This window comes from Pinus tabuliformis, chromosome J (assembly GCF_031772625.1).
Source record: "Pinus tabuliformis cultivar Carrire ecotype Pingquan chromosome J, CPIR1, whole genome shotgun sequence".
NCBI lineage: Eukaryota > Viridiplantae > Streptophyta > Pinopsida > Pinales > Pinaceae > Pinus > Pinus tabuliformis.
This window is the reverse complement of record NC_142295.1, coordinates 797,850,641-797,878,489: the sequence shown is the minus strand read 5'-3', so window position 1 is coordinate 797,878,489 and position 27,849 is coordinate 797,850,641. Positions and strand designations below refer to the sequence as shown.

Below are 27,849 nucleotides of genomic sequence, written 5' to 3'. Positions count from 1 at the left end.
TAAAAATCCAATCTCCTTTTCTCATCAAAGATCTGAAGGCAAGACATGCTTCAAATTGCAATATGTTTTGAAGTTTTGAAGAAAAGAACAAATAGGCAGTATAACAAAGCCTGAACAATAAAGACAATGCTTATCCACTCCACACACAGGATTGAGTTTCCACATGTACATGATACAAAAGAAACAATGAATTGAAGGACAAGAAGAGTGCATCATTTATACAGATAGATTACCACACCTCGTACACCTTTTCCCACCCACAAAACCACCCAATTCTGTTCTAGCACCTCAGACTATGCAGCAGTAACCAAATTTAAACACAGCTACAGAATTAACCCTGCACCCTACATTCTTCATGTCAAACTTTTATACAGAGGCATACAACTTAACTTTGTGAGGTAAAAGGCAAGAAAAAACTGATTTATATGTTTGTGAAGGTGGTATCTCTGCCCCAGAAGGAAGAGATATGTCCTCAGCTCACGAACGCATATCCCCATTTGACTCCGTTGGATCAAATATTGTGCCAAAGGTGAAAGATGATACCAGCCAGCCATTTGCTTTTGCCTGCTGAACGTAACTTGCAAACTTGTCCCTAGCATTGGGAATATCCAACGCTAGGTCATCAAGGCTATCAGCAATTCTTGTGAAACCCTTCACCATTTGATTTATAGTAATCAAACCTTCACTTGAACATTCCTGCAGCAAATTCAACAGCCTATCATTTTTCTTCTCCATTGCCATAACCAGAGCTTTCTTCACAACCTCATGGTGAAAGAATGGCATATTAAGATCCCGAATACATTGACATGCTTCTCTAATACCTCCTCCTGTCTCAAATTCCTCTAACAGCTTGTTGATTTTGTCTTTTGCATCTTCAACTGCCCAACCAGTGCCACCACCCCAACACCTAAGAATACGTTCACCAGCAAGGCGAGCAGCTAGGAGAGAACGGGCCAAGCGCACTATTTCACTCCCAATAGATCCTGGCTTTAACTGGCCGTTAATTTCTTCCAAATTAAGTGGAGCCAAAATATCATCTATAACAGCTCTAGCCAGGAAAAGAGCTAGCTCATTTGCAGCATCAGGTATGTCTAATGCAGTGTCCTCAGCAGCCTCTAGTAGCAAAACAAAACCATTCACAATATCTTCAACCGGAAATACTTCTGTATAGAGAGCAGACAGTAAGGCAGAAGCCATTTCTTTCTCCCTGTTCTTCCTGTCCATAGCTAATGTGATAAGCTTCTTAACAAAAATTGCATTGAAATCAGGAGCAGCAAGATCTTCCAAACTCCTCACAACTTCAAAGATATCATCAGAAAGGAAGTACTCTTGAATAATAGTTATTGCCCTTTCCTTGAAGAGCTTAGCATTATCCTGTTCCGTCAATTCATCCAGTTGACTGGGGATAGACCTGACAGATGCTGGGATAAGCCAACCATCTGTTGTTGCCTTGAGAATTAAAGATTCAAACATGTCCTTTGCATTAATTATGTCAAGTGACAGATCATCTACAGTGTCAGCAAGCCTGCCAAACCCCTTTGACATCTGACTAGATGTTATAAGACCCTCCTCAGCAGCTTCTTTCAGTAGAGCCAAAATAAGTGGCTCTGCACTTCTTCGTTCCATAGCTAAAATTAAAGCCCTCTTTACAACTTCATGATGAAAGAAACGAACCTTCAGATCTCTTATGCACCGGCAAGCTTCTGCCTTGTCCCCACTTTCAACATACTCATGTAGTAAGTCGCTTATCTTCTTTTTTACTTCCTCTACTGTGACGTGAGTGCTGCCACCCCATCGACGTTCAATAATTTCTGCATGAAGAGGAGCTGATAAATAGCTTTTCTCGGCCTTCTGTATTACTTCAACTCCCTTCGAATCCTCTGGTAGAGATTTCGATGTTTTGGTCAGAAAGGCCGGAGGAAGTATGTCATCAACTACTGCACGAGCAACAAATAATGCTAAAACATCTACTGCATCAGGGATATCCAGGGCCAAATCATCTGCTGAGTCGAGCAATTTGCTAAAACCTTTGCTAACCTGCTCAGGTTCAATCACATCAGCATACAGAGAGGACAAGAGCACTGCAGCCATCTCCTTTTCTCGGTCATGCCTATCCATTGCCATGGAGATAAGTTTTTTAACAAAATAATGGTGATAGCTCGGGCAGCCCAGATCAGAAAGATCAGCAGCTGCTGAAGCCACATCGTCAGTAGCAAAATATTCCTTTATTATTGACCCAACTTTTCCCTTGTATTCCTCCAGAGACTCGGATACAGTTTTACCCACCAGTTGGTGAGATGATTTTAACTTCAATCCTAGTCGGATGCATCTCCATCATTAATTAACAAAAACATGGTTACATTTTTGCATTCAATGGACACTTTCTGAATAACTTCCAAAGTTCCAAGTGCAATCCATTGTTTGGTGAAATTTTCAAAATGGGTTCAATACAAGAGCATCAGCAGAAGACTAAATTCTAATATCAAAGCAGAGTAGATCAATCACATCATATGGTTTTTTTCCAGAACGGGTTCTCTGCACAAGAATCATAAACAGGAGTAACAGTGTGTCAATGAGTGGCTCCATTTGAGCATCCTGTTGCATCCATGTCTAAGAATAGCAGCATCAGACTTGAATTCCAGGAAATCTTTCAACGATACTTCCATATGGGACAGTATAACATAATTTTTAGAGAACAGATCCTATACAATCATCACCAATAGTAAGAGGGACACTAATGAGAAAGCAGTGCGGTGCCATGGAATTTTCAGTTAATCTGTCATGATGGCAACAGCTCAGCCTTGAAATTAAAGGCACTCTCTCCACACTTCCGTATGCTACAATCCATACTGCGTGAATTTTAACACAACTGGTGATTTTCTGAAAATTGGTCCCATGCACAAGAAGCATCATCTACAGAAGAACAATAATGACAAAAGTACAGTGATTTTCACGAACAGGTCCCAAATCTATGTAAACAAGTTTCAGTTCACCAGATAGGACCTCGGGCAGGGCATTTAGGCACAAGTAACTACTAACAGATCAACATATAGCAAAGCTTACAAGTTACTAGTAACTACTTAGAAACAACTCCAAGAACCTGGCAGTATATTCTTCATCTATCAGTTGCCCGAGTTTGAGCTCATAGAAATCTTTGGCCGCCTCATCATATTATTCCTAAGATAGATACTTCTTCCTAAAGTATCTCCCAAACCTTTCCCTATGAAAACTCCTTCTCCCTCATATCCTTCATATTCCTTAAATCTTCCCACTAGATATCAGCTTTACCTCTTAGGTTGAAGACAGCTACCCTTGCTATCATATTTTAGAGTAGTTATGGACTCTTCTTCTTCGACCTTCTTCACCTCTCCAAAATGTAGGAGGCTTTTCCTTCTTGAATTCTTCTGGAATGAAGTCCTTTCCTTTCCTTCTCTACTGACTATGCACAAATAACTACTAACAGCTCAACATATAGCAAAGCTTACAAGTTACTAAGAAACAACTCTCGACTCCCTAAATGTCCTACTCATATCAGTTTATACCAATGTTGCAGATATCATTTCCAGGAGACAAGGGCCAGAAAGAAACTTACTGGAAATAATGGAAAATATCGACCACCATAAAATTGGATCTCAAAAATCAGGAAAAAAAATGGAAAATTGGGAGAGATCAGCAACAATGGTTTTAACAAGTCTTGCAATATTTGGTTTCTAGGTCAACAGACATTAGAGCAAAACCATTATCACCATTACAGGGAAGGAACTTTTAGAAAGAAAATAATGGACATGAAACAAAACCCACATCAATGGCATAGAGGACTTCGATGCATAGAGGCCTGCAAAACTCTAGATAGTAAGAGAATGAGCTCAATAAATGCTTGAAAACAAAATGGTTACCTCCTCGCTATCATAGTTTGGGTCATTATGATCAAGATGCACATCCTCATCTGTGTCTAGTAATCCTCCCCAAGTGCCTTTGCCACCACATCCACCTGCCAAACATAATTAAATTCTAATGAGTTCGACACCAAAATGGCAATAACCACCAACCTCTTTAGAATATCATAAAATATTAAAACACCCACAACTCTCTTCTTTACATAAAATAAGAGTAAATGGCATCTACTTTAGAAGGAAATTATTTATAATTAAATAGAAAGAATAGTCCCAAAACATTCAAAAAGATTTGTATTGATGCGTAAAAAGTGACATATTAAACCAAACCACTACTCATTCAACTAAATTCAATTCATAACCAGAGTAGGTTATACAGCTTAAAAAAGGGCACAAAAACAAGCCCTGATGATGATCCTCCTTTTGTTTTGTTGATCATGGCCTATTACAATACTTTCCATGCATCTTTGATATGTTTATCTCAACGGTTCCCATTATTATATTGCATCCATTCAGCTCAAATCCAGTTCATAACCCATAGTAGAGTAGAGTAGGAAAAAAATAAGTAGTCAAAAAGATTTGTATCAATGAATAAAAAGTGAAAATATTAACCCAAACCACTACTCATTCAGCTAAATTCAAATCACAGGCAAAAAAAACGAACCCTGATGATGATCCTCCTAACTAAATTTAATTCACAAACCAGAGTTGGGTAGAGTCAGCCTAAAAAAGGGCACAAAAACGAGCCTGATGACGGATCCTCCTTTTGTTTTGTTGAATTGTGGCCTGTTACAATATTTTCCATGCAACTTTGATATTATAATCTCGAGGTTCCCATTATTATATTGAGGCTATTAAGCTCAAATTCAATTCATAACCCATAGTAGAGTAGAGGAGGAAAAATAAAGAGTCAAAACAAATTCCTAATAATGATCACCCCGCATTTTTTATTCAAAGTTATCAGAACTGGAACCAGACGAGAACCAAGAAAAATAACTGGAAAAATAACTAATTGTATAAAAATTATATAGAATATTCAAATTTTAAAAAACAACCATGTATCATGGACATATATATAACTCCAAACAATTGGACGCCCACCATCACAAAGCAATCACAAGTATTTATCATGCTGCAATCCTACGATTCCCCAACCCATGAGGATTGGGAGACCAACATTGCACAGTTTTATTTCAAATAGTGATGAAGTGTTGAACAACTGTTCAGTCTGCCGAAACTGGAAAAAAATCCTCATTTTCTACTTTCTCCACGTGAGGCCCGAGTCTAAAGACCTTTACCAAACATCCTGGAACAGGGTTCCCACTCTTAACTTTTAATGTTAAATAATCACAAGTATTTATCATGCTGCAATCCTACGATTCCCCAACCCATGAGGGTTGGGAGACCAACATTGCACAGTTTTATTTCAAATAGTGATGAAGTGTTGAACAACTGTTCAGTCTGCCGAAACTGGAAAAAAATCCTCATTTTCTACTTTCTCCACGTGAGGCCCGAGTCTAAAGACCTTTACCAAACATCCTGGAACAGGGTTCCCACTCTTAACTTTTAATGTTAAATGTTTTTGGTCAACTTTCTCCACGTGAGGCGAGTCTAAAGACCTTTACCAAACATCCTGGAACAGGGTTCCCACTCTTAACTTTTAATGTTAAATGTTTTTGGTCAACGAAAGTAAAATATAATGTAAATATCAATAAATTATTAGGACAAGGTAAATATGAACAATAACTCCACAAGTTGGATAAAGAAATGTTAAATACAAAAATCGAACAAAAAACTTACCTCTTGACCACTGATGTGCAAAAAAGACAGCGTCATTTTATAGCACTGGTTAGGTTTTAAGATGGGGTACCCTTTTTTCTTCTTTTTGCATTTTGAGGGCCACAGTACTGGTTTCAGGTGGACCAATTCGGTTGATTCTTGTTTCAACCAACCGTTTTGTGCATTCATTATAGATACTTGGATTACGTTTTAGCCTTTAGGCAGGGGCCCCTCCCAACTCACACCCCCGCTCCCAATTCGTGCTTTGGACGGGAGAGACTCCCGGCAAAAAGAAAACTCTCCCTGGTTTTTTGGGAGCGTTTAAACTTCAGTCAAGTGCAATGGATTACATACGAGGTCCGTAGATATGAGGGGACCTGCACTCCAACTCTTCACATGCCCAAACTTGATTTCAGTCTATCCCTTGAATGTTGAGTCAAGGTATATATTGCCAAGGTGGTGGGATAATCGAATAATGAATTTCAAGCTGGGAGTGTGTATCAAAGGCTGGAGCAACGCTTCTCTAAGTCTCCTCTTGGCAGTGGATTTGTAGGAATCTCCCCCTGGATAATTTTATGGAACTACTGTTTGAAGGATTTGAGTTCAGGTTCTGTGGCTTCTGGAAGTTGGGCATTGTGTTTTGGCATTCCAACATATTGGCTCATAGAATTCCGCTGTTTATTTGAGCCCATGAGTTCAGTTCATCCTGCAGCTGCTCTTAGTTCTTGTGTTCTCGTTCTTTTGGGGGTTAATTTTTGGGGTCTCCTACCTGTCAATGTTCTAGACATCTCTACCAGGTGTCTAGTTCCTTCGTTCAGCATCACATAGACCTCCCTGGGTTCATTTGTGTCTTAAGCGACCTGGTGCTTCTCTCTGGTTGGGTGCACAATAGGGGTTCTCTGGTTCTTTGGTCTTATGGTTTTATGTTAAATTCTGAGATCATTCCTGTAAAGAATTGGCAGCCCTGTCTTGTTATGTGTATATGTCTCATGGATTATAGGGAAGCTCAGTAAATCCAAATGGCACTTCATCAGCATGAGGAACCCCTCCATCATAATTGGACCTCTATTTTCTCAGTGAGAGCAAAATTGCATAAGAATGAACACAATTGCACTTCTCAGAAATCCAATGAATACATTAGCACATGAAACAACAGATTAACACACTGGTAGCAGAGTGCAACATGGTCAGAAAATTGCTTCTTAAACAAAAATTCTCAATCAACAGATTCCAACTGGAAGATGTCTACAAACTCTATTCACCCAGAGTCCAGAAGAATGACACAGCTCATCAGGTGCTTGATGATATGGGCATTGGAAACTAGGAATCTCATCCAACCAAACTGGGGTTACAAGAGTCAAATAGTCACTGTGTCTTTTACTAAATTTTATGTTATGCAAAGTAAGTAGAATCTTGAGAGTTTTTAAAGAATATATACATGTAAGAAACTAAGACATACCGTCCAGGTTTGACAGCGATTAGGTTCAGTAAGAATATGAAATTTTTGTTAAGAGTTTGAAATTTTTTATGAGGTTTGGATTAGGTTCACCATTAGGTTCATCTATATACATTTTCTACATATATAAATATATTACTTTAAAAAGAAAGATAACATAAAATAGTAAGAAATTAACATTAATAAACATAAAAGATGCTATCATGGACTTGGAAACTGCAAGGATAGATTACAAGCTTGAGTTGTGGCATGAGGCGGACTGGGAAACTTCCAGGATAGATCACAAATTTGAGTTGAGACATGAGGTTATGAGCTTGAGCTACGGACTTGGTTAATGGCCATGAAGGTTGATGAGGTTGGCCAAACCTCAAAAAAAAAAAAAAATTGGTTCACCGAATTTCGAAGTTCAAGGTTGAATTTTGAACCTAAAGGTTGAAGTTCAGTGGAGGTTGAAGTTCGGTGGGCACTGTGACATATGTAAGAAATACTGGGATGTAGTTTTTGTGGACATAGATATATATATAATTTTTTTTGGGGGAGGGGGGGCCATTTTGGGAATCTAAGGCCAACACTTTCCGTAATCTCACTGTTTAGCTTTGGTTACAACTTTTATAATGCAAATTATCCCCGTAAATAAACACATCTTTTCTGATATGACTTCAACTATATAGCTGATATATACTATATTATAAACAAATTATAGACACATTAGTAATTACACTATATAAGCCTGTAATATTTAATTTTGTATTTTATAAGATTCAAAAAGATACTGCTTCACATTCGTGAGATGTATACTCCCATATCCGACCAATAGTGGATTTTTTTCAATACATACTTTTTATTAAATATAGGGGGGCACATTTCGAGCTATTGGTATCAAGTTAGGGAGGTATTTATCCACTGATGAAAAAACTAATAGGAAGGAGGCCACTGGGCTGGCAAAAGTTAGTACGGTATTGCCTTGACGATGGATTGCCAGATCAAAAGGAAAGATATGTGGGAAGATGCTTGTATTCAAACAAACTCTCAATTACGTGAAAGTCTAATTTTTGCAAGGACTATGGACAATGAAAACATACTTGCCCAAAAAGAATTGAAGAAGCTTCAGATTACATGCAAATTATGTTGAACCCATTGAGATATGGCAATTCCACACTCAAGTTCGGTGGACATTGTGACATATGTAAGAACGTTGTGACATATGTAAGAAATACTGGGATGTAGTTTTTGTGGACATAGATATATATATATTTTTTTTGGGGGGAGGGGGGGCCATTTTGGGAATCTAAGGCCAACACTTTCCGTAATCTCACTGTTTAGCTTTGGTTACAACTTTTATAATGCAAATTATCCCCGTTTCTGTTTAAAAAGGAAAAAGAAAAAAAACATAGATATAAGTATAATTAGAAACTATAAATTATTATATTAAATAAACACATCTTTTCTGATATGACTTCAACTATATAGCTAATATATACTATATAATAAACAAAGTATAGACACATTAGTAATTACACTATATAAGCCTGTAATATTTAATTTTGTATTTTATAAGATTCAAAAAAAGACTGCTTCATATTCGTGAGATGTATACTCCCATATCCGACCAATAGTGGATATTTTTCAATACATACTTTTTATTAAATATAGGGGGCACATTTCGAGCTATTGATATCAAGTTAGGGAGGCATTTATCCACTGATGAAAAAACTAATAGGAAGGAGGCCACTGGGCTGGCAAAAGTTAGTACGGTATTGCCTTGACGATGGATTGCCAGATCAAATGGAAAGATATGTGGGAAGATGCTTGTATTCAAACGAACTCTCAATTACGTGAAAGTCTAATTTTTGCAAGGACTATGGACAATGAAAACATACTTGCCCAAAAAGAATTGAAGAATAGGCTTCAGATTACATGCGAATTATGTTGAACCCATTGAGATATGGCAATTCCACACTCAAGAGAATAGCCAGGAAGGACTTCCTAGTACCTACAGACCCTGGAAGGGACAATCTTAATGTTGCAAGGCATTTCAAACTGACAGGGTAGAGTAGAGGCTCCTTGGGTGAAATCGTAATTAGGATTCTCCAGCGTAAGGTTGAGGTCAACGGGGGGCGGAGGTTGTTGGGAGGATAGAAGTTGGCATGATTAGGGGAGAAGGCCTAGGAGTGCTAACAATGAGGAAGACAAGAAGTTGTTTTATGTGCTTGTCAATCGTTGATCATATCAAAGATCTATTGTTGTTGCTATGAGTATACGAGATCCTTGTCATACTCTTGGCGTTGAGAACACAAATAATTTCATTGTATGAGATGCTCTAATGGGGTTATCTAGACTTCCTCTAGAGTCCACGATCAGTTTGCTGGTTAGATCTTTTGAATTTAGTCGAAATCTTGTAACGGCCTTTTGGATCAGGTCTCATGCCCTGGGACGAATAAATTGTTACTCAGGTAGTGGAACTGCTGCGTGAATATGAAGATTTTTTCCAGCTGATAAGAAAAATGCTTCTCTCCAAATCAATCCAAGAAGGTTTGGTGGTATCATGGTTTCTCAAAACGTAGGGGGACAGGTCTTGATGCCACAGGTCACCATCATTGTTGTTTATGACCATCACGCACAAACCATCATTGGTGCGGTTGTTTGTTATAGCTATATAATTCCATGACCTTACCTTCTAGTTATCTTTGTTGAAGGGAAGAAATGAAAATGACAGAAAAGCATAATTACATATATAATGAGATATATCTTTGTCTAGATCAAGAAAGCACCTTAAAGAAATAATATACTTGTCCCATTTCTAAGGCTAATGTCTTTTTCTGGAATCTATACTTGTCTCCTTCCTTTTTATTTAGGGATAGTTTGTGATAGTTATTGAGGGGAAGCGTAAGTGATAGGCAGCCATCCTATTGGGAAGCGAAGAGATCCATGGAGTTTTGGGAACAAGGCCCCGAAAACAATTGATGTCTTTGTTTATTTGATCCTCTCTCAAATCCGAAGATTAAAGATTATTCTTTGTTGACTCACCTGATGAAGACCTAGCTAGAAGAAGCAATTTAGATCCTTAAGCCATAATTCAAAAGTTGTCACTGAGCATTCCTAGCCACACGGGAAGAGAGGTCAAATGGCAAGGCCATACGCTCGTGGGGCTCTGGATAGGCCTTTCAATTGGTTTCAAAGTCGCCCTCCATCCATTGCTAACTCTGGTTTGAATGGAGGGATAACTAATCTATAATGCCCGGTTCAAATCCTCTTTGTAGCCCACCTATGAGGGATAACCGCCTTCAATAGGTTCAAGATGTACTAGTGAACAACTTAGACCAAGGACGATTATACTCCTATAGCTCTTAAGACGGTCATACCTACATGGCTTTTAAGACAATCATTCACATCCCATCGGTCTGATAAAGTCTAAGTAAGGCAAATCTGATCTCATAAGTTCTAGGGTAGTAATTCCTTCTATTCTCTCTTGTCTGTTGGCAACTAGGCTCTACCTCTGGCCCAGGTTGATAAGCAAAAGTTGCCCATTTTATTCCTTCAATTCCCTTCCCTTTCTATAGTTCTCCCTTAAGGCTATCCCAAGGCGCAAGACCCCCATTCAATCCATACCTGCAAGGGCCCAAAGCCTTTTTTTTCACGAAGGAGTCTATCTTTAGCCTAGTCCACCACCAAGTCCAACAGATGCTACAAAAATCGGGCGGGGCCTCAAGAGAGTATTACTCGACAAAGAAGGCTCCCTCGCTTGTAGATGTTCCCCACTCCTGCCACAATGGTTTCAACGGAGGGAATCTATAATGCTCGGTTCAAATCCTCTTTGTAGCCCACCTATGAGGGATAATCTCCTTTAGTAGGTTCAAGACATACTAGTGAATAGCTTATACCAAGAACAGTTATACTCCTATAGCTCTTAAGACGGTCATACCTACATGACTTTTAAGACAATCATTCCCATCCCATCAGTCTGATAAAGTCTAAGTAAGGTAGTTTGATCTGATCTCATAAGTTCTAGGGCAGTAATTCCTTCTATTCTCTCTTGTGTTAGCAACTAGGCTCAAACTCTAACCCAAGTTGATAAGCAAAAGTTGCCCATTTTACTCCCTCAATTCCCTTCCCTTTTTTATAGTTCTCCCTTGAGGCTATCCCAAGGCATAGGACCCTCGTTCAATCCATATCCGCAAAAGCCAAGAGCCTTTTTTTCACCAAGGAATCTATCTTTAGCCTAGTCCACCAAGTCCAACAAATGCTACAAAAATCAGGCGGGGCCTCCAGAAAGTATTACTGCACAAAGGAGACTCCCTCGGGCCTCACTAGCTGTTCCCCGTTCATGCCTTCCTCTTCTCTCGAAAGCGGGAAGTTGGTACTCAATACCTGATTATCGACAAGTTATAATGGCCAGGTCTAAGTGGATCTTAGATTTCCCACCCTAACCCGACTAGAAAGCTTTGACAAATGCTCCTAGGTGGGGCCTTCCAAGAATGCATCGGGCAACTATCCCTTCCCGAATAAAGGCAACAAGCACTTGACACACCCCTTATCTCTCAGCTTTAGTCCCACCACTAGGGTATGAATGGAGTTAGTTGGGGCGATTCTATGTGTGCAGCGAATGCTGGTTGGTGCGGATGGGGATATTTCAATATAAATGGAGGCTCTGCCAACTAAAGCAAGTTGAGTTACTTCATGGAGCCATTGGGTCAAGTTGAGCAAACTATTGGAACATGAAAATTCTACTATTCTTTTGCACTTCCAAGGGTCAAACTTGTCCAAACTCTCTTTTCTGGAGAAGCATTATAATAAAAATATATTTGTTGAGTTTATTGCCTCCAAGTTATGGATGACAAATAACAATATTATTGAGTGAGATCCAACTAGCCAATACTATAGAAAAATATAAAAGGTTAGTCCTTCCTCTCATTTCAGTTGTTGTTGAATTGTGAGATCAGATGCCATAATAAAACTCTTTTTTTGCAAACATCTTGTGTAACTTTGTGGGTTGCCTTTTTCTATATTGCTTTTCTTGGCTCTTGTCATAATAAATAGTAAATAAGATAATCATAGGTACATCCAAGTTACACAAAGGTTGGAGAGCTGATCCATGGATCAGCTATTAGCCACGTGGAGAGAATAACCAAAGCACCAATTTTTGTTCTTTCCTTAGTTGGAAGTTGAAGATCTCTTCTACCACATAGTTGACCTGAAGATTAAAGACACTTTGCTAGAAGTCACTGCTAGTTGGATCCAAAAGCTTGTGGAGTATCTTAGACAAAGGTGGGGGTGACACAGACTTCTCTACTCCAAACTCACCTCAGTGTCCGAATTGCAAGTCCAACTTAAAGAGTGAATGTGATTCACAACCTGACACTTCATGTAAAATTGTGGTCAAGGTAACCATATCTCAAAAACCAGCATTCTCTTAAAAAAAATTATAGGAAAAAAAACTTAATTGAATATTTACTAGCTTGAATTTTCAAATTCTTATCTTAATATTAGCTAGTAACCCATGGAGTTTTGAGCATATATTTTATATTTAATCCAAGGGATCCATATACCTTAGTTTAAGCTTTCAAACACATATTTCACGTAGTGTATTGAGCTGGTTTTGCAGATCTGTGTTTAATTACAACCGCACTACTTTAGATTTTGCAGAATTCAAGGTACAAGGGCCTCCTCCAAGTTTCTATCTTAAAGACCCTTGTAATAGTTGTCAAATCCATTATTCCACATTATAATTTGGGACTATTTATAGCTCATTCCAGCAATATTAATTTATAGGCTGGAATAAATTCCTAAGTTACTAAACGATGGGGATTTGACCCCTAGACCTATGTAACATATTTCCAACTCACTGGAAACGCAGATATGTTGCAGATCTGAAACTTACGAAGGGCCATTTTCATGTATATTTGTTTTCCTAGCTTCTCCCACCATTAGACTATCAATCTAGAGTGTCTACACATTTTTGGGTGCTCTATAAACAGAAGCAGATTTGCTGCAGATCTGAAACTTACGAAGGACAAATTTCATGTATGTTTGTTTTCCTAGCTTCTCCCACCCTCTAGATTATCAATCTAGATATCTAGGTACTTTTGGCTGTATAAACAGATTTCCTTGATTTTTCTTGAGTTTTCTGCAATTTTCTGATTTGCAATCACATAACAACACGTATAAACACAGAAGAACCCATAGGCAAAACTACACATCAAGTACAGCTCATATTCTTGGTGAGAAGATTAAATATTTACTCATTTGAGCTATTTATTTGATTATTTATTGTCAATCTAGAGTAAAATACCTTGTTCGTCTGCAAAATTATTTTGCATAATTTACATTTACGGATCAACAAAAAATTAAAGAATTAACTCCCCTCTTCACCCAAGACTCCATTCAAGGATAGTCTACTAATTGTGGGGTGAAACATCGATTACAAAGAATCTTGCCAAAGCCATTGAAGTAGGAGTCAGGCTTAAAGAGTGGGCACTCGTGCCAAGGTGATAATGGCACTTGTCCTATGTGTGACATCTTAGCAGCTTGCACAGACCTTTGCGAGCCTACTAGTTTGGGTGGTATCAGCCCCTTGCCTAGAACAATGAATATTTAAATGCAAAAAAAAAATTGGATGGCCATGATCAATGGAAAACTCAACAGATAACCTATAAGGAAGAGAAATTTACATCTTATTTAAAGCCAAAGAAGGTAGATGGGCTGTATTTTTTTGGGAAGGGGGATGCATCTTAATCAATGGACCCTAGAGATTGATCCCAAACTAGATGTTACATCAACCATAGTTACTTGGGTCCACTTTCCTCACCCGCATTTACATTGCTTTAATGAAAATTCATTAAGGAACACTGGCAACAAATTGGGAAAATACATCAATGGTCTGAACTGAAATGAAGGCATGTTTGCATGTGCAAGGATTTGTGTTATAGTAGATTTAGAAACAGGGCTATCAAAAGACAATATGTTCACTGCAGATTCCTTGAAGCATGTGCAAAAGTTGGACTATGAAAAATTGCCATTCAAATGCAAATCCTATTGTGAATACAAGCATTTTGCCAAAGATTGCAAGAAAAATCTACCCCAAACACAAGCAACATTAGAAAAGGAAGATCACTGGCAAACAATGAAGAAAAACTAGGCTTGAATCATGTCACCCCCTCTAGCACAACTCCAGTTGCTCCCTCAATTTGAAAACAAGTTTGATAGTTCTTCCTCAAATCATGTAGCTCCCTTATGTTATAACCAAGTAGCCCCTTCAACTCCAAAGCATGATGCCCCCATAGGCACCAATGCTCAAATTTCAAAATCAATAAGTACAACATACACATTTGAAATCCTCTCAGTCAATAAGTTATCTATCCCTCTATTGAAAGCTCTCAATCATTTCAGCAACTTATCTATTCAAAATCTCAAGTGACAAGCCTTCTAAGTCCAAGATGAGATCTCATCTCAAATATGCAAGAATAAATAGATCTTACTCCTAGAAAACCTCATCTGCAACCTAATGTAGTAACCAAAAAGCAAGCTCAATAACACCTTGAGGGAGCACATATCGAGGAAGACCAAACTCTAAGAAAGTAGGGAGAAAAGGAAAACTAGCAAAGGATAAAGGAAAGAAGCAATAAACAAAGGAAAAACCTTTGGTATTCAAACCACTATCAAAATTTTGTTAGGAGCAAAATTCCACTCAGTCAAAAGCCCAAGATCTCAAGTGCCACAAGATGGTCAGTTAGGTGGGGCAATTCTAAACCTCCATTCGTGAAACAATGGTAACAGTCACCTGGACTTGTAGAAGTACAGATCGCAAGTTCAAAGAAGAAGCATTTATAGATATGATTAGATTTGAAAAACCAATCATAATCCTCATCCAATAAACTTACATATACTAGATGTCGAGGAAAAACAATGGAAAAATATTGTAGGCGTAGCGATTAAAACTAAATGAGACTAAAGAGCAGTATACACTCTATGGGACAAGACATTGTTAAAATTGGATTTCCCAATACTCAAGACTAGGTTTTAACTTGCCTCATTCATCAAGTCACAGGTATGAAAATCCATATCTTTAATGTCTATATGCCAGCTCATTATAAGGAAAAAAAAAGTCTTGGCAATCCTTACAAGTATTAAAAGATTCATTACTTACTAAGAATGGTATTGTGGTTGGGGATTTCAACATGGTCTTATCATATTTTGTTAGGAGTGGGACAAAAATTTCACTCAAAAGCCCAAGATCTCAAATGCCACAAGATGGTCATTTAAATGGCAATTTTAAACCTCCATTTGTGAATAAAGATAATAGTCGCCTAGACTTATAGAGGTATAGATCACAAGTTCAAAGAAGCAACACTTATGCATATGATTAGATTTGAAAATCCAATCATAATCCTCATCTAGTAGACTTCCATAAACTAGATGTCAAGGAAAAATATTGTAAAAGTATTGTAGGTGTAGCAATGTGTTCAGTGTACACTCTATGGGACAATTCATTACTAAGATTGGATTCCTCTCAAAATACTCAAGATTGGGTTTTAACTTGCTTCATTCATCTAGTCACAAGTATGAAAATCCATATCTTTAATGTTTATATGCCAGCTCATTACAAGGAAAAGGAAAAAGGTTGGCAATCCTTCCAAGTATTAAAAGATTGATTGCTCACTAGGAATAGTATTGTGGTTGGGGATTTCAACATGGTCTTATCAAACAAAGAAAAGAGAGAAGGTCATATAGTAAGGGATCCCTTTAGAGAAAGTATGGAGGATATTATTGGTCTTATCAAACAAAGAAAAGAGAGTAGTTAATATTGTAAGGGACCCTTGTAGATAAAGTATGGAGGATATTATTGCAAATTAGGATATTGTTGATGTCAAGCCAATAAAAGTAAAATACACTAGCGCTAAGAGGAGATTGGGACCAAGAAACAAAGTAGCCAAGTTATACAAATCCCTCACCCATAATGATCTTCTTAATAACTATATTATAACATCAAATGTGTTGAACCATAAGCCCATCTCACTTATCTTTCACCAATCTCAAGATCTTGGCCCTATTCCCTTAAAATTTCACCCTCATTGGCTCGATAATCCAAGAGCTATGAAAATTATTTGAGGCATAGAGTAGACCAATCTTTAGATCTCCATCCTTTGTGTACGAAGCAAACCTAAGAGTTGTAAAGTTTGCTCTAAAAAAAGGGCTATATCTTCTTTATTTCTCCTAGCCAAGAACAATCGATTCTGCAAAATCAACTCAAAAGCCTTTGAGTTAGAATGGAAGACAGAGAGACTACAAAGCAAAGCCTATTAGAGGAAAGAGAGTTGTACAGCAAAATCCATTAAGCAAATAGAAAGGAAGAGGAAATGTGGCACATAAAATCTAGGAGTCTTTGGTTGAAATCTGGCAACAAAAGCACCACATTTTTCTAAAATAGGCAAAAAGCAAGAGTTCCAAAAAAAATAAACCTTGAAAATGGAATGTGATTGAGCAACTTCACAACCATCAAACAAGCAATATGCTCACTTTGAGTACCCTTATATTAATGAGGTGGCAACTAGTCCAGATTCCAACTTAACAATGTTGCACAATATGCCTTTATTGGTTTCTATAGAGAACAAAAAGTTAAATAAGGAAATAGAAGAAGTAAAAATCTTCAGAACCACCTGGGGTCTTAAACCAAACAAATACCCAATTCTAGATGGATTTTCCTCTAACTTATTCCGTCCTTGTCAGTCCATTATCAAGACATATCTAAACCATATGCTAAATCACTAGCAAAAAAGAATAAAGTTGGGGGAGCACAAACTCATCCTTCCTATTATTCATCCCCAAGAAGTCAATCCCAACACCTCTAGGCTCCACCCTATCTCTTTTTGAAACTCATCTTGCAAAATCCTAACTAAAATATTGGCAAGCAAGCTCAAAAATATTCTTCCTAAAATCATCTATAACTACTAGGGTGGGTTCCTGCGAAAAAAGACAAATCCTTAACAATATAATTTTAGTGTAAGAGGCAATCCACCTCAACAAGCAAATAAAGAAAAAGGAATGATAATCAAGATGGATAAGGAAAACACATTTGACCTAGTAAGGCATCTCTATTTGAATTTCTTCATAAATTTCTTTTTAATGAATCCTTTGTTCTATGGGTAAGATCTTGTATAAATTGTCCCTAGATTACTCCTATACTGAATGGAAAGCCTACATTTCTCTTAAGAACAAAAGAGGATTCAAATAGGGATATCTCCTCTCTCCCTTACCTCCTTACATAATCATGGTGGATTCATTATTTGAAAGACTAAAATATGAAAGAAATGAGTATCAAAAGAGTCATCAAAGAAATTAACCATTCCCAATCTCCTAATGATAGTAATGGGGTTCTAATTGGTTGAATACGAATATGCAAGGTGGTTCTTGTTGTGTCAATTCTAACAACCTTGCCACTCTACCAATGTTCAAGTATGCTAGCTCCAACTAGCACAATGCAAAAGGTGACAAAAGAAACTCATAGATTTGTGTGGCAATGTAGGAAAACAAACACAAAAAAGATTCATTTAATCAACCAAAATATAGTTAGATCTCCATAAGACAACAACGTCTTGGGAATAAAAGATCCATCATTAATGAATATTGCTATGGGCGCCAAAGTCCTATGACATCTCATACCCAAACAATCAAAATGGTGGAAAAAGCTCATGTTTAAGAAGTACTTCCTTGGCAACAAAAAGATGCTTAGATGACCCTTGGCTAGTGTGGAAATGGATCCCCGATCTAGAACCTTTGTAAAGTAGTACTTCAATCGCAAATTACTTGGATTCCTATAAATGGCAAATTGATTACCATAAAGAATGGTAGCATTATAGGGAAGCCTACCCTGAGGGATAATCAAGAGCTTTCAAGGTTCAAGAAATGGATAATTCACAAGGAATTAGAACTATTTACGAGTTACCATTTTGGGATGAGCAAATCAACAAGCGATGGGTAGGTTGGAAGTTACTTTCTCTCCCAATCCATCTTGTCTCCCAATTGAATGCCCTTCTTTCTCTTCTTTAGGGTGTGCACCAATGAATAAATCAGTGTCAAACAATGAGACTTGGGGTCCCATTGTCAACAGGTATGTGATTAAGATAGGGTGTAAATATCAACGTATGAATTTTACTTTACTTCCTTGTTCAAGGATCTAGAATCATATTTGGGGTGGTGATGGACTACTAAAAATCAGTATCTTCCAATGGATTATGGTACATGGGAGATTGGTAATAGTAGAGAACCTTAAAAAGCATGGGATCCAAGAGCTCTCAACGGTGTGCTTTGTGTACTTCAAAAGGCAAAAACTCAATCACATCCCTCTTTTCATTGTCCTTTTTCTAAACATACATGGAAGTTCACATTTGCAGAAACTAGGGAATAGTTCTCCCTAGTTCTTGGAACAAAATGTTCGACTCCTAGTCAAAAAATAACACTAGAATATTCTTGAATAAGCCCATTCTAAAAAGAGCCTAGCAAGAAGTGCCTAAATTTGCCTATTGGAAAATACAGCCTACAAGAAATAGAGCCATATTCCAACAAGACAGACATATCTCCCAAAGCTACTACTATCAAAGCTTGTGGCCTTCTGACTGAAACAATTTAGGTTAAGAGCGTGAAAGGCTAGAATATTTTGATGTCGAAGCAAGGGTAATAGGATTGCCTCAAAAATGTGTTGCAAGGGGATGTCTCACAACCAAGAAGTATTATATGAAAACCCAATGATAAGAAAATTTGGAAAATCCACTTAAAGGAAAAGGAGTTTAGATGTCAACAACTTTCCCAAAGGAAACCAAAATTTGCCTACTAGAAGTATAACTTGCAAGAAATAGAGCCATACTCAACAAGAGATCATTTCTCCCAAGCCTACTACTGCCAAAGCTCGTGGCCTTCTAATCAAAACAATTCATGATAAGGGTTTGAAAGGTAGCAATATTTTGATGTTGGAGAAATAGAAACAAAACTACCTCAACCATGTAATATTCAAAGATGTCTCACAACCAAGAAGCATTGTTTCAAGGCCAAATCACAGAGCAAATTGAAAAATCTGCTTGGAGAAAGAGGAGCTCAAACGTTGGTAACCCTCTTAGATGAAGTTTATTCTTTTCTTTGATGAGGCCTCAAAAGGCAACCCAAAGGCAACAAAAGCAAGGGGGGTTGTCCTAGATCACAATGGAAAACAAGAAGCAAGTTTCAAAGAGAGACTAGGCAAAGTTATCAATAATCATGTTGATGCACTATCTCTCTACAAAGGGCTTAAGGTCATTGATCCATGGCGAATACAAAACTTAATTGCCATTAGAGACTCAACAATAATTATAAGACCTATGCGCAATTCTTCCATTCATCCAATGGCAAGCTAGCAAAGCACAACATCCTGCAAATCCAAAAAGAGGTTAGCCACTCTAAATCTAATAGTATTTTCATATTTAAGAGATTGAAATCAAAACGTTGACCATTTGGCCAACGAGGCCTCACCTAGAAGATGGAAACCTTAGGAAAAGGTGGTATCCCTTTCCTCAATTCCGTAAATTCATTAAAATGAATTATAAAAAAATTTGCTTGCCATCCATCCAAGCAAAGTGGCATGTCATATTTAAGATAAGAGGAGAGAAATCAAATACCATCATAACCCTTGTACCATTGCACACATTGTGAAGGAGCAGCCTTTTCAATTGGCTTTTATTATGAATTTGGGTGCGACTAGGATAATACAATCATGGACTCTTGGCAAGTATTTCAACACTACAACTCCTCGTTTCTTCTAAAGATGCATTCTTCCTCAATAGCTCAGTCACAACCTAAATCTTCTTAGCTTATGTCTGGTGTTTATCTAGAGGCTTTTTTTAATCCCAATATCAATGGAGGTTAGTCACTTGGACTCTATGAGAAATTATTCAATTATAGCCTGCACCCCTATGTTTTATGGTACCAAGTTAGTAGAGAGTTCAAATCTCTCACAAAGCACCTCCCCTTTGCTCCCCTATGTTTTATGGCATCAAGTTAGTAGAGTTCAAGTCTATCATAAAACACTTCTTCTTAGAGTATGTCTAGAGTTTATCTAGTGGCTTCTCTTTTTAGCCTAGGTATCAATGGAGGTTAGTCACCTGAATTCTATGACAAATTATTCTATTATAGTTTGCACCCCTATGTTTTATGGTATCAAGTTAGTAGGTTAATTCAACTCTCTCACAATGCTAGCAAAGGATTTTAAAAGAGGGAATTAAAATCACTTCTCAAACTTTCTAGAGCTTAAGATTACATGAAAAATCATTATTGTCTACATTGCCCTTTGTGTGAAATTAAAGACATCCATAGGGTCTTTCGAAGGAAAAAGGCCCTTATAGTACTACTTTCTTTGCTATAGGCAAAAATTCATGCTTAAAAGGAAAATCATAAAAATGGGCATGTAATCTTAATGGGGACTTTGTTATAGGAAAAGAGACAAATTGAAACTTTATAGGTTAGGTGCAAATATTTTACATTATCTAGTTTCAAGTTTGGCTAGGAATTCTTAGTCAACATCTTAAAATTCTTAAAATTGAGGAAATCAAAGAGGAGTTGTCTATTCACAAGATGCCTGGAGATGTGTAGTTGGCATAGACCAAGATCCCTAGCCTTCTATGGAACCAGAGGAAGCACACAACAAGCATGTTTTTCATTAATTCTAGGTTTTATTGTGTTTGTATCTCCAGTTTTAGGTGTCTATTATAGAATTAAGCATGTTTTTCATTAATTCTAGGTTTTATTGTGTTTTGCAAAGTATCTCCAGTTTTATGGCATCAAGTTAGTAGAGTTCAAGTCTATCATAAAATACTTCTTCTTAGAGTATGTCTAGAGTTTATCTAGTGGCTTCTCTTTTTAGCCTAGGTATCAATGGAGGTTAGTCACCTGAATTCTATGACAAATTATTCTATTATAGTTTGCACCCCTATGTTTTATGGTATCAAGTTAGTAGGGTAATTCAACTCTCTCATAATGCTAGCAAAGGATTTTAAAAGAGGGAATTAAAATCACTTCTCAAACTTTCTAGTGCTTAGATTACATGAAAAATCATTATTGTCTACATTGCCCTTTGTGTGAAATTAAAGACATCCATAGGGTCTTTCGAAGGAAAGAGGCCCTTATAGTACTACTTTCTTTGCTATAGGCAAAAATTCATGCTTAAAAGGAAAATCATAAAAATGGGCATGCAATCTTAATGGGGACTTTGTTATAGAAAAAGAGACAAAATGAAACTTTATAGGTTAGGTGCAAATATGTTACATTATCTAGTTTCAAGTTTGGCTAGGAATTCTTAGTCAACATCTTAAAATTCTTAAAATTGAGGAAATCAAAGAGGAGTCGTCTATTCACAAGATGCATGGAGATGTGTAGTTGGAATAGACCAAGATCCCTCCTAGCCTTCTATGGAACCAAAGGAAGCACACAACAAGCATGTTTTTCATTAATTCTAGGTTTTATTGTGTTTTGCAAAGTATCTCCAGTTTTAGGTGTCTATTATAGAATTAAGCATGTTTTTCATTAATTCTAGGTTTTATTGTGTTTTGCAAAGTATCTCCAGTTTTGGGTGTCTATTATAGAATTTATACTGGTAGAATATTTTGAACATCTCAACAAAGGATAGCAATGTTTTTTGGTAGATAATCCTCAATATTCTAGACAATTCCCAGATAAAAATTCTACTTTAGATCAACAATAATGCAACCGGCCATAAAAAAAAGGTAATTTAGAATATGCCTCCTAGTGATTTTGAAGGTCATGTATATCCGACATGAAAAATCTCACTTAGATTACAAAGAAAAGGCATAGAATGTAACTCATACGCTAAGCTTCAGCGGTACATCACACTACTCACACCCTTAGTGCATAACAATGAACATCAAAAAGCATCTTGATCATATTAAAGCTTAAGAAGTAAGAATCAAGATACACAAATAGCATTGATTCTAAAAGAAAACAAGAATAACAATAAACTTTACATTGAAACCAGCTTTTAGAAATCAAGATCTAAATTTCAGTTTGCATGTATTTAGAACATCACATAAAGAACCGACTTCTCCAGAAGGAGAGAGAACAGTAAACCACATACTCTTTTTGGGACGGCCATTTTTCCCCGAGTGAGAACGCTTGTCATGTTTGCCCACAACACCTCCAGCATGGTTCTTTGAACCGATTGCAACATGTTTTCCTTGAAATTCAGGTCCAGACCTTGGAGATTTGGGAAGTTTTAAAGAATGTGCCGAATCCCTACCCAAGGATGCGGATCTCAAAAGCTCTCGCTGTTCATCCGTCAAGAACCCATCAACAGAAGCTTGGTTCTTCGCACTGCCTGCAACATGTTTTCCTTGAAATTCAGGTCCAGACCTTGGAGATTTGGGAAATCTTGGAGAATGCGACGAATCCCTACTAAGGGATGCGGATCTCAAAAGCTCTCGCTGTTCATCCGTCAAGAACCCATCGTTGGAAGCCATTGTGCAAACTTCTATATACGCAACAAGGCTACAGGGTCAATCAGAACCACAACTCTATATATCTACTTCCTCGCTCTGCAAACATAAGAGACATTCATAGACCATCAAAACTACTAATGCTAACACCATTTTTCTTAAATAAACCTCATGAGTAAAGGTAAGTTATCAGTGCATGTAAAGAAACCCGAATGTACAAAATAAAAGAAACCCGAATGTACAAAATAAAAGTTGGAACGCCATTATTTCAGATCATAAATCATAATCATATGCTAGAGAAATCACTAGCATATATCCATCAAAAAAGAAAGAAGAAAGATGGGTAAGAAGGATCTATGCTAATTTCTTTTAAGTTTTTTAATTAATTTAAAAACGTGAAGGTAATTTTTTTCCCATTTTTCAATTTCATTAAGGCGTTAGCCGCCCGCTTTTATTTCATTTTTTTAATTTAATTGGCAAGCAATAAAAGCATGTTACATCAACATTCTCCTCTCGGTTCAATAAATTTTAGAATTAAAAACAATATTCAAATTCCTAACCCCTTTTAAAGAAAGAATCGCAGAGAACAGTCAAAAGCACAGAGAATTCATTTTAATAATTTCAAAAAAACACATAACGCCAGGGCAACCGCACTGCCCATCAAATGTTATGTTCAATAAGATAAATTTCAAAAATCTACTCTGATACAAGTCCCATTTACTTCCTCATAACATCGAGAAACTCTGTAAACCCCAAAATGAACTCCATAATTAGACAATACAATATCTCCAACCACCCCTAACCAAGATAATAAGGGTTCATTCCTCAAACTAATGTCATTATTGATTTATTTTAAAGAAATTTCGCGCATTTGCATTTTTGTCAGTTTTAGCACAAATCCACTAGGAGAACGAAATTAAAAAAGGTTAAAATTAAAGCAGGGAAAGGAACAGCACCTTGTTGCGGAGAAAATCAGTCCGATCAGTGCAGGGTTATAATTTACAGTTAAAACATTTACAGACAAACCGATCCAGAAGCGGATCTCGCTCGAGGCTCACTGGAAAGATGGAGATTTTGCTCGAGCCTCGAGCCCCGGCAACGAGTAAAAAATGTTCAGTCGCAGGGATTTGATCTCCTGATCCACCGACTGAGAAATTTCAGTGGGCCAGCCTCGCGCGCCAGTGTTGAAACCGAGAGAAAGTTGTTATGCAGACCCAAAACAAATTTCAAAGGCGAAATGAAAAAGAATTCGTGAAGAAGACGTATGCACACAAAGGAAGAACGCGCATCTACAATTGGACGTAGAAAGAACCGACCGACTGATATAGTGAAACGATTTGATTTCGTTTACTAATAAAAAAAATAACTGAGGCAAAATTCATTTATTGGGAATTACACATGTCCTTCTCAGAGCATTGGAATTTATAAATAACCGTCCACGTCTCTCCCTCTGGATAGGCATGCCATGCTCAGCCTGTCGATCCTGTTTCACCGAATTTATATGATTCTATTGGCCTCTGGTCACATTGGGCTCTACATTTTCCATTTTCCGTTTTGATAAGCACCTAGACCGTTACATAGTGTGACAATATTCAATACATCGCAAAACCTGAGGCACTCATACCGTTATTAAATGCAGTCGGTAAATACAATGGGAAGGAGAAAAGTAGAGCAATATTAGTGTGCAAAAATTAATTATAAATTAAAGATGGTGTACCAAACCTGACATCGAAATTAATCAATTTTTAAATATTTTTTCCCAAATGTATTTAATAAATTATTTCCTCTGCGCCATTGTAATGTATATAAAAGTATTTTAAACACAATGCTTAATAACACATTAATAAGCAAATACATTAAGAAAATGAATATTAATATGTAGAGAAATTTTAATAAAAATTATTTTTTTGGGGATCAGTTTGGTCTAAAATTGGGTGAAAATTTGTTGTTACGGTAGATTAGATTTGGGTGGTTAAATTTGTATTAGCAATTTTAAATAATAAAAAATAGTGATTTAATTAAAAATTATATTGTCCGATTTTAATGAAAAAAATAAAAATTTAAAATAGTTAAATTTCACATTTTCTTTATATTGAAATAGTGTGTATAAAATATTAATATGGAATATAATTTAATAATAAAATATTTTATATGGTAAGTATGATATATATTTATTATGGAAATATTTACACAATATTGTTTTGAAACCATTAAAATAATGACCTTGAAAAGAGAAGAAGAACAAAAATTAATATGGATGAGTAAGTTAATAGTGGATTAATTAAATATTTCCATTAAGTTTTTTTCAAAACAATGTTAAATTTCATCTTGATCAACTCATTTTTTCAAAATTAAAATGATTTAGTTTATCTAAAAATGGTCCAAAAGCATTGAAAATAAAGTTTTATGCTAAAACTCTTATCAATCATGTGTAACTATAACTCTAGATAAAGAGATTGAGTTTGTCTAACTTATTAACTTACTTTCAAAGAAATAGATGAGAATAAATGAAACCATTCTGAAAACCAAATTATATTAATGAATTGAGTAGTAAAAAGTAGTGTACATAGTCAACCATCACCTAATGAAAGTGGTTAGTTAATATAGGCTTTGTGATGGTTCATATTATGATAGCCAAACCTAGCCAATAAGTTAAATACCAAAAATATTTGGAATATAATAAAGAAATTCACTTAGTATAATACATAAAGAATAATGTATGAGGGAATATGTGATATGATAATTACAAATGAAGGTCATATATATATATATAGAGAGAGAGAGAGAGAGAAAGACATATACACTTGGGGGCAAGAATGTGTGAGTATCCTTTCATGAAGAGTCGCATCTTTTGGAAGATACATGACCATTCATTGTTACTAATTATCACTTATTAAAAAAAAAAACTATATTCATTACAAAGTCTTATCAACTAGCATGTTTGTGCCAATGCATGTGCTTATGTGTGCATGTCAGTGCACATAGCAATAGTTAAAGCTAGGTTCAAGTCATCAACAACTTTGCCAAAATAGATAACCATCCACTTATGGATTATAGGTTGAAGGTAATCAAATTGAATGGTTGCAATGTTTCCACTATGATATTAAATCTAGGCATGTTAGCCTCATTGTGACAAGAGGAAGCTAGTTCAAAACAAAGATTTATTATCATTTATCTCTATGGTGATTTTGTGGTTCCTTTGATTTGCAAAGCGTTCAATCATGAGAAATTAAAACCTTGTTTTAGTCAAGTATGTAGTAGAAAACCTAGAAAGCAAAAACCCTAAAATGAAAACCTTGACCATGGAGGCTATAGAGGCAAAAAGGCAATGATTGTAATGCCCTACGTAATCTTATAATGCAAATTTTATTAGTGTTTAAATTACCTGAAAATATTGACTTATAATTAGCAAGAAATATAGGTACAAACCTACATTTATGAAACAGTAAATTTATTTACTGATACAAATTTTATTATTGTTTTACTCAATTCCCAACTTGTCTTCTCAAATTTAATTTTGGATAGGATATGGTCTCCTTCCATTTATTCCACTTTAGATATCCATATCCCAAGGTGTCTTCTCAAAATCTACTTAGGAGAATATATGGTCTTCTCTAATTAATTTCCAAATTAAATATCCATATCTTATCCCCAAAATGTATTCTCAAAATCTATTTGGGAGAAGATATGGTCTTCTCCAATTAATTTCCAAATTAAATATCCATATGTTATCCCCAAAATGTCTTCTCAAATCTACTTGGGAGAAGATATGGTAAGAAAATTCAAGGATACTAAATGAAAGGATGAGGGGGTAGTCATGACATTAATGAGAGGTGGTTAAGGTGGATGGAAGGAAGAGGCATAAAAAGGGAAGGATGATGAGAGGAGAGGAGGAGATCCTTGGTCTTGATTTTGTTTTGGAGGATTGTGTTTGGGGGAGGAATGTGGAGAAAGAGAAGGGAGAGAATGGAGAGATAAATGAGAGAATACAAACTTGGATCTAGAGAGTGTTTGTTAAACTTGGACACACTACATCTAGATGGACTTGGGCTTGGAGGGCTTGGGAACTTGTGGAGGTTCCTTGGGCCAGGAAATACTTTCTAGTTGGCTGGGAGCCAAATCCAGTCGAGTAGTCAAGAGGAGCATCCCCACAGAATCAAGAGCTCAAGAGCATTTCAACTAAGCTATTGGAACAAGTATTCCTCCGTTTATTGATTACTTATGTAAATTGTTGCAATAAAATTCTTACTTATTCAATGTGTGGTAAATAAATTTTAATGGTATATTATCATCAAATAAATGTTTAGAGATAAATAAGTTATTTCCCACCTTTTTGTGTTTAAAATTAGAGAAATTTAGTTTTTAGTTAGAGGACCCTAGGAGGGAGCCTCACAATGACCATTAAAAGTTGAGTGGATATAAACTTTATTTTAAACATAATATACATCATTGGAAAGATCTCAATGAGTTGTACATCATGAAAAATCATTAGAATTAGTTTGTCTAGGGTATAGACCCTTAAAAACACTCAAAAAGGCCTGCAAAAGGCCTAATAAGAGCTCCACAAGTTCAAACCTTGAAATTGTATAATTCAATTTTTATTCCAAATGACCCAAACAACTAAAGGTTGTTCCCTAAATTAGTGGAACAAAGCCCCAACATAGAGACTCTTTTAAATTCTATCCCTTTTTAGACCACTTAATCAAATTGTTAGGTCAATAGTTTAGAAAAATCTATTTCTTTCTCCCCATCTATAAAAATTGCATTGGCTTAAACCAAAAATATCACTAAGGCGCATTTCATATTTTACATTATTAAGAATTCTAACTAAAATTTTGCAATTTAAATTTGGATTAATCTTTGATATTTCAAAAATTTGCATATAAGTCATGGAAATTCAAATATGTGAGTGTACTAAAAACCAAAAAAAGTTGGAAAATTATTATAAAATAGCTTAAAATTGTCTTCATTAGATAATAAAAATTGGTCAACCAAGCTATAGTCATATCAACAAATACTAAAAAAAATCAACAATAATTTAATAATGCCACAATAGAATTTATACCAAACATGGGAAATTAAGGGGTACAAAAAGGACTCTCCTCCTAGCCTAATTCCTCAACCTAAGCAATTGGGCCTCAAGTTCACAACCTTCAAATTATAACTAGACTTAATCAATGATACAATATACAACTCACTCATAAGCATGTAAGAACTTCAACATAGGCTCCACACTCAACAATGAAGTAAGACT

General features: G+C 36.3%; 1 protein-coding gene across 1 annotated transcript; it reads right to left on the bottom strand.

The window, feature by feature from the left end:
- LOC149229130 (MA3 DOMAIN-CONTAINING TRANSLATION REGULATORY FACTOR 4-like) lies at positions 1-23,995 on the bottom strand. Its single transcript, XM_089378491.1, has 4 exons — positions 23,552-23,995; positions 22,238-22,694; positions 3,897-3,991; positions 1-2,307 (listed from the first exon to the last, which is right to left on the bottom strand). Exons 2-4 carry the CDS (start codon positions 22,617-22,619, stop codon positions 478-480), a joined length of 2,307 nt encoding a protein of 768 aa, XP_089234617.1. The 5' UTR covers positions 22,620-22,694; positions 23,552-23,995; the 3' UTR covers positions 1-477.
- Between the last annotated feature and the right edge of the window lie 3,854 nt (positions 23,996-27,849).

Excerpts from the sequence above, each read along its gene's own strand:
- LOC149229130 (XM_089378491.1), bottom strand. The coding sequence starts at position 22,619 with ATGGCTTCCAACGATGGGTTCTTGACGGATGAACAGCGAGAGCTTTTG. Across the intron at positions 3,992-22,237 it reads AAATGGCCGTCCCAAAAAGA|GTGGATGTGGTGGCAAAGGC; the intron begins GTATGTGGTTTA and ends TATGTTTGGCAG. Across the intron at positions 2,308-3,896 it reads CAAACTATGATAGCGAGGAG|TTAAAATCATCTCACCAACT; the intron begins GTAACCATTTTG and ends CTAGGATTGAAG.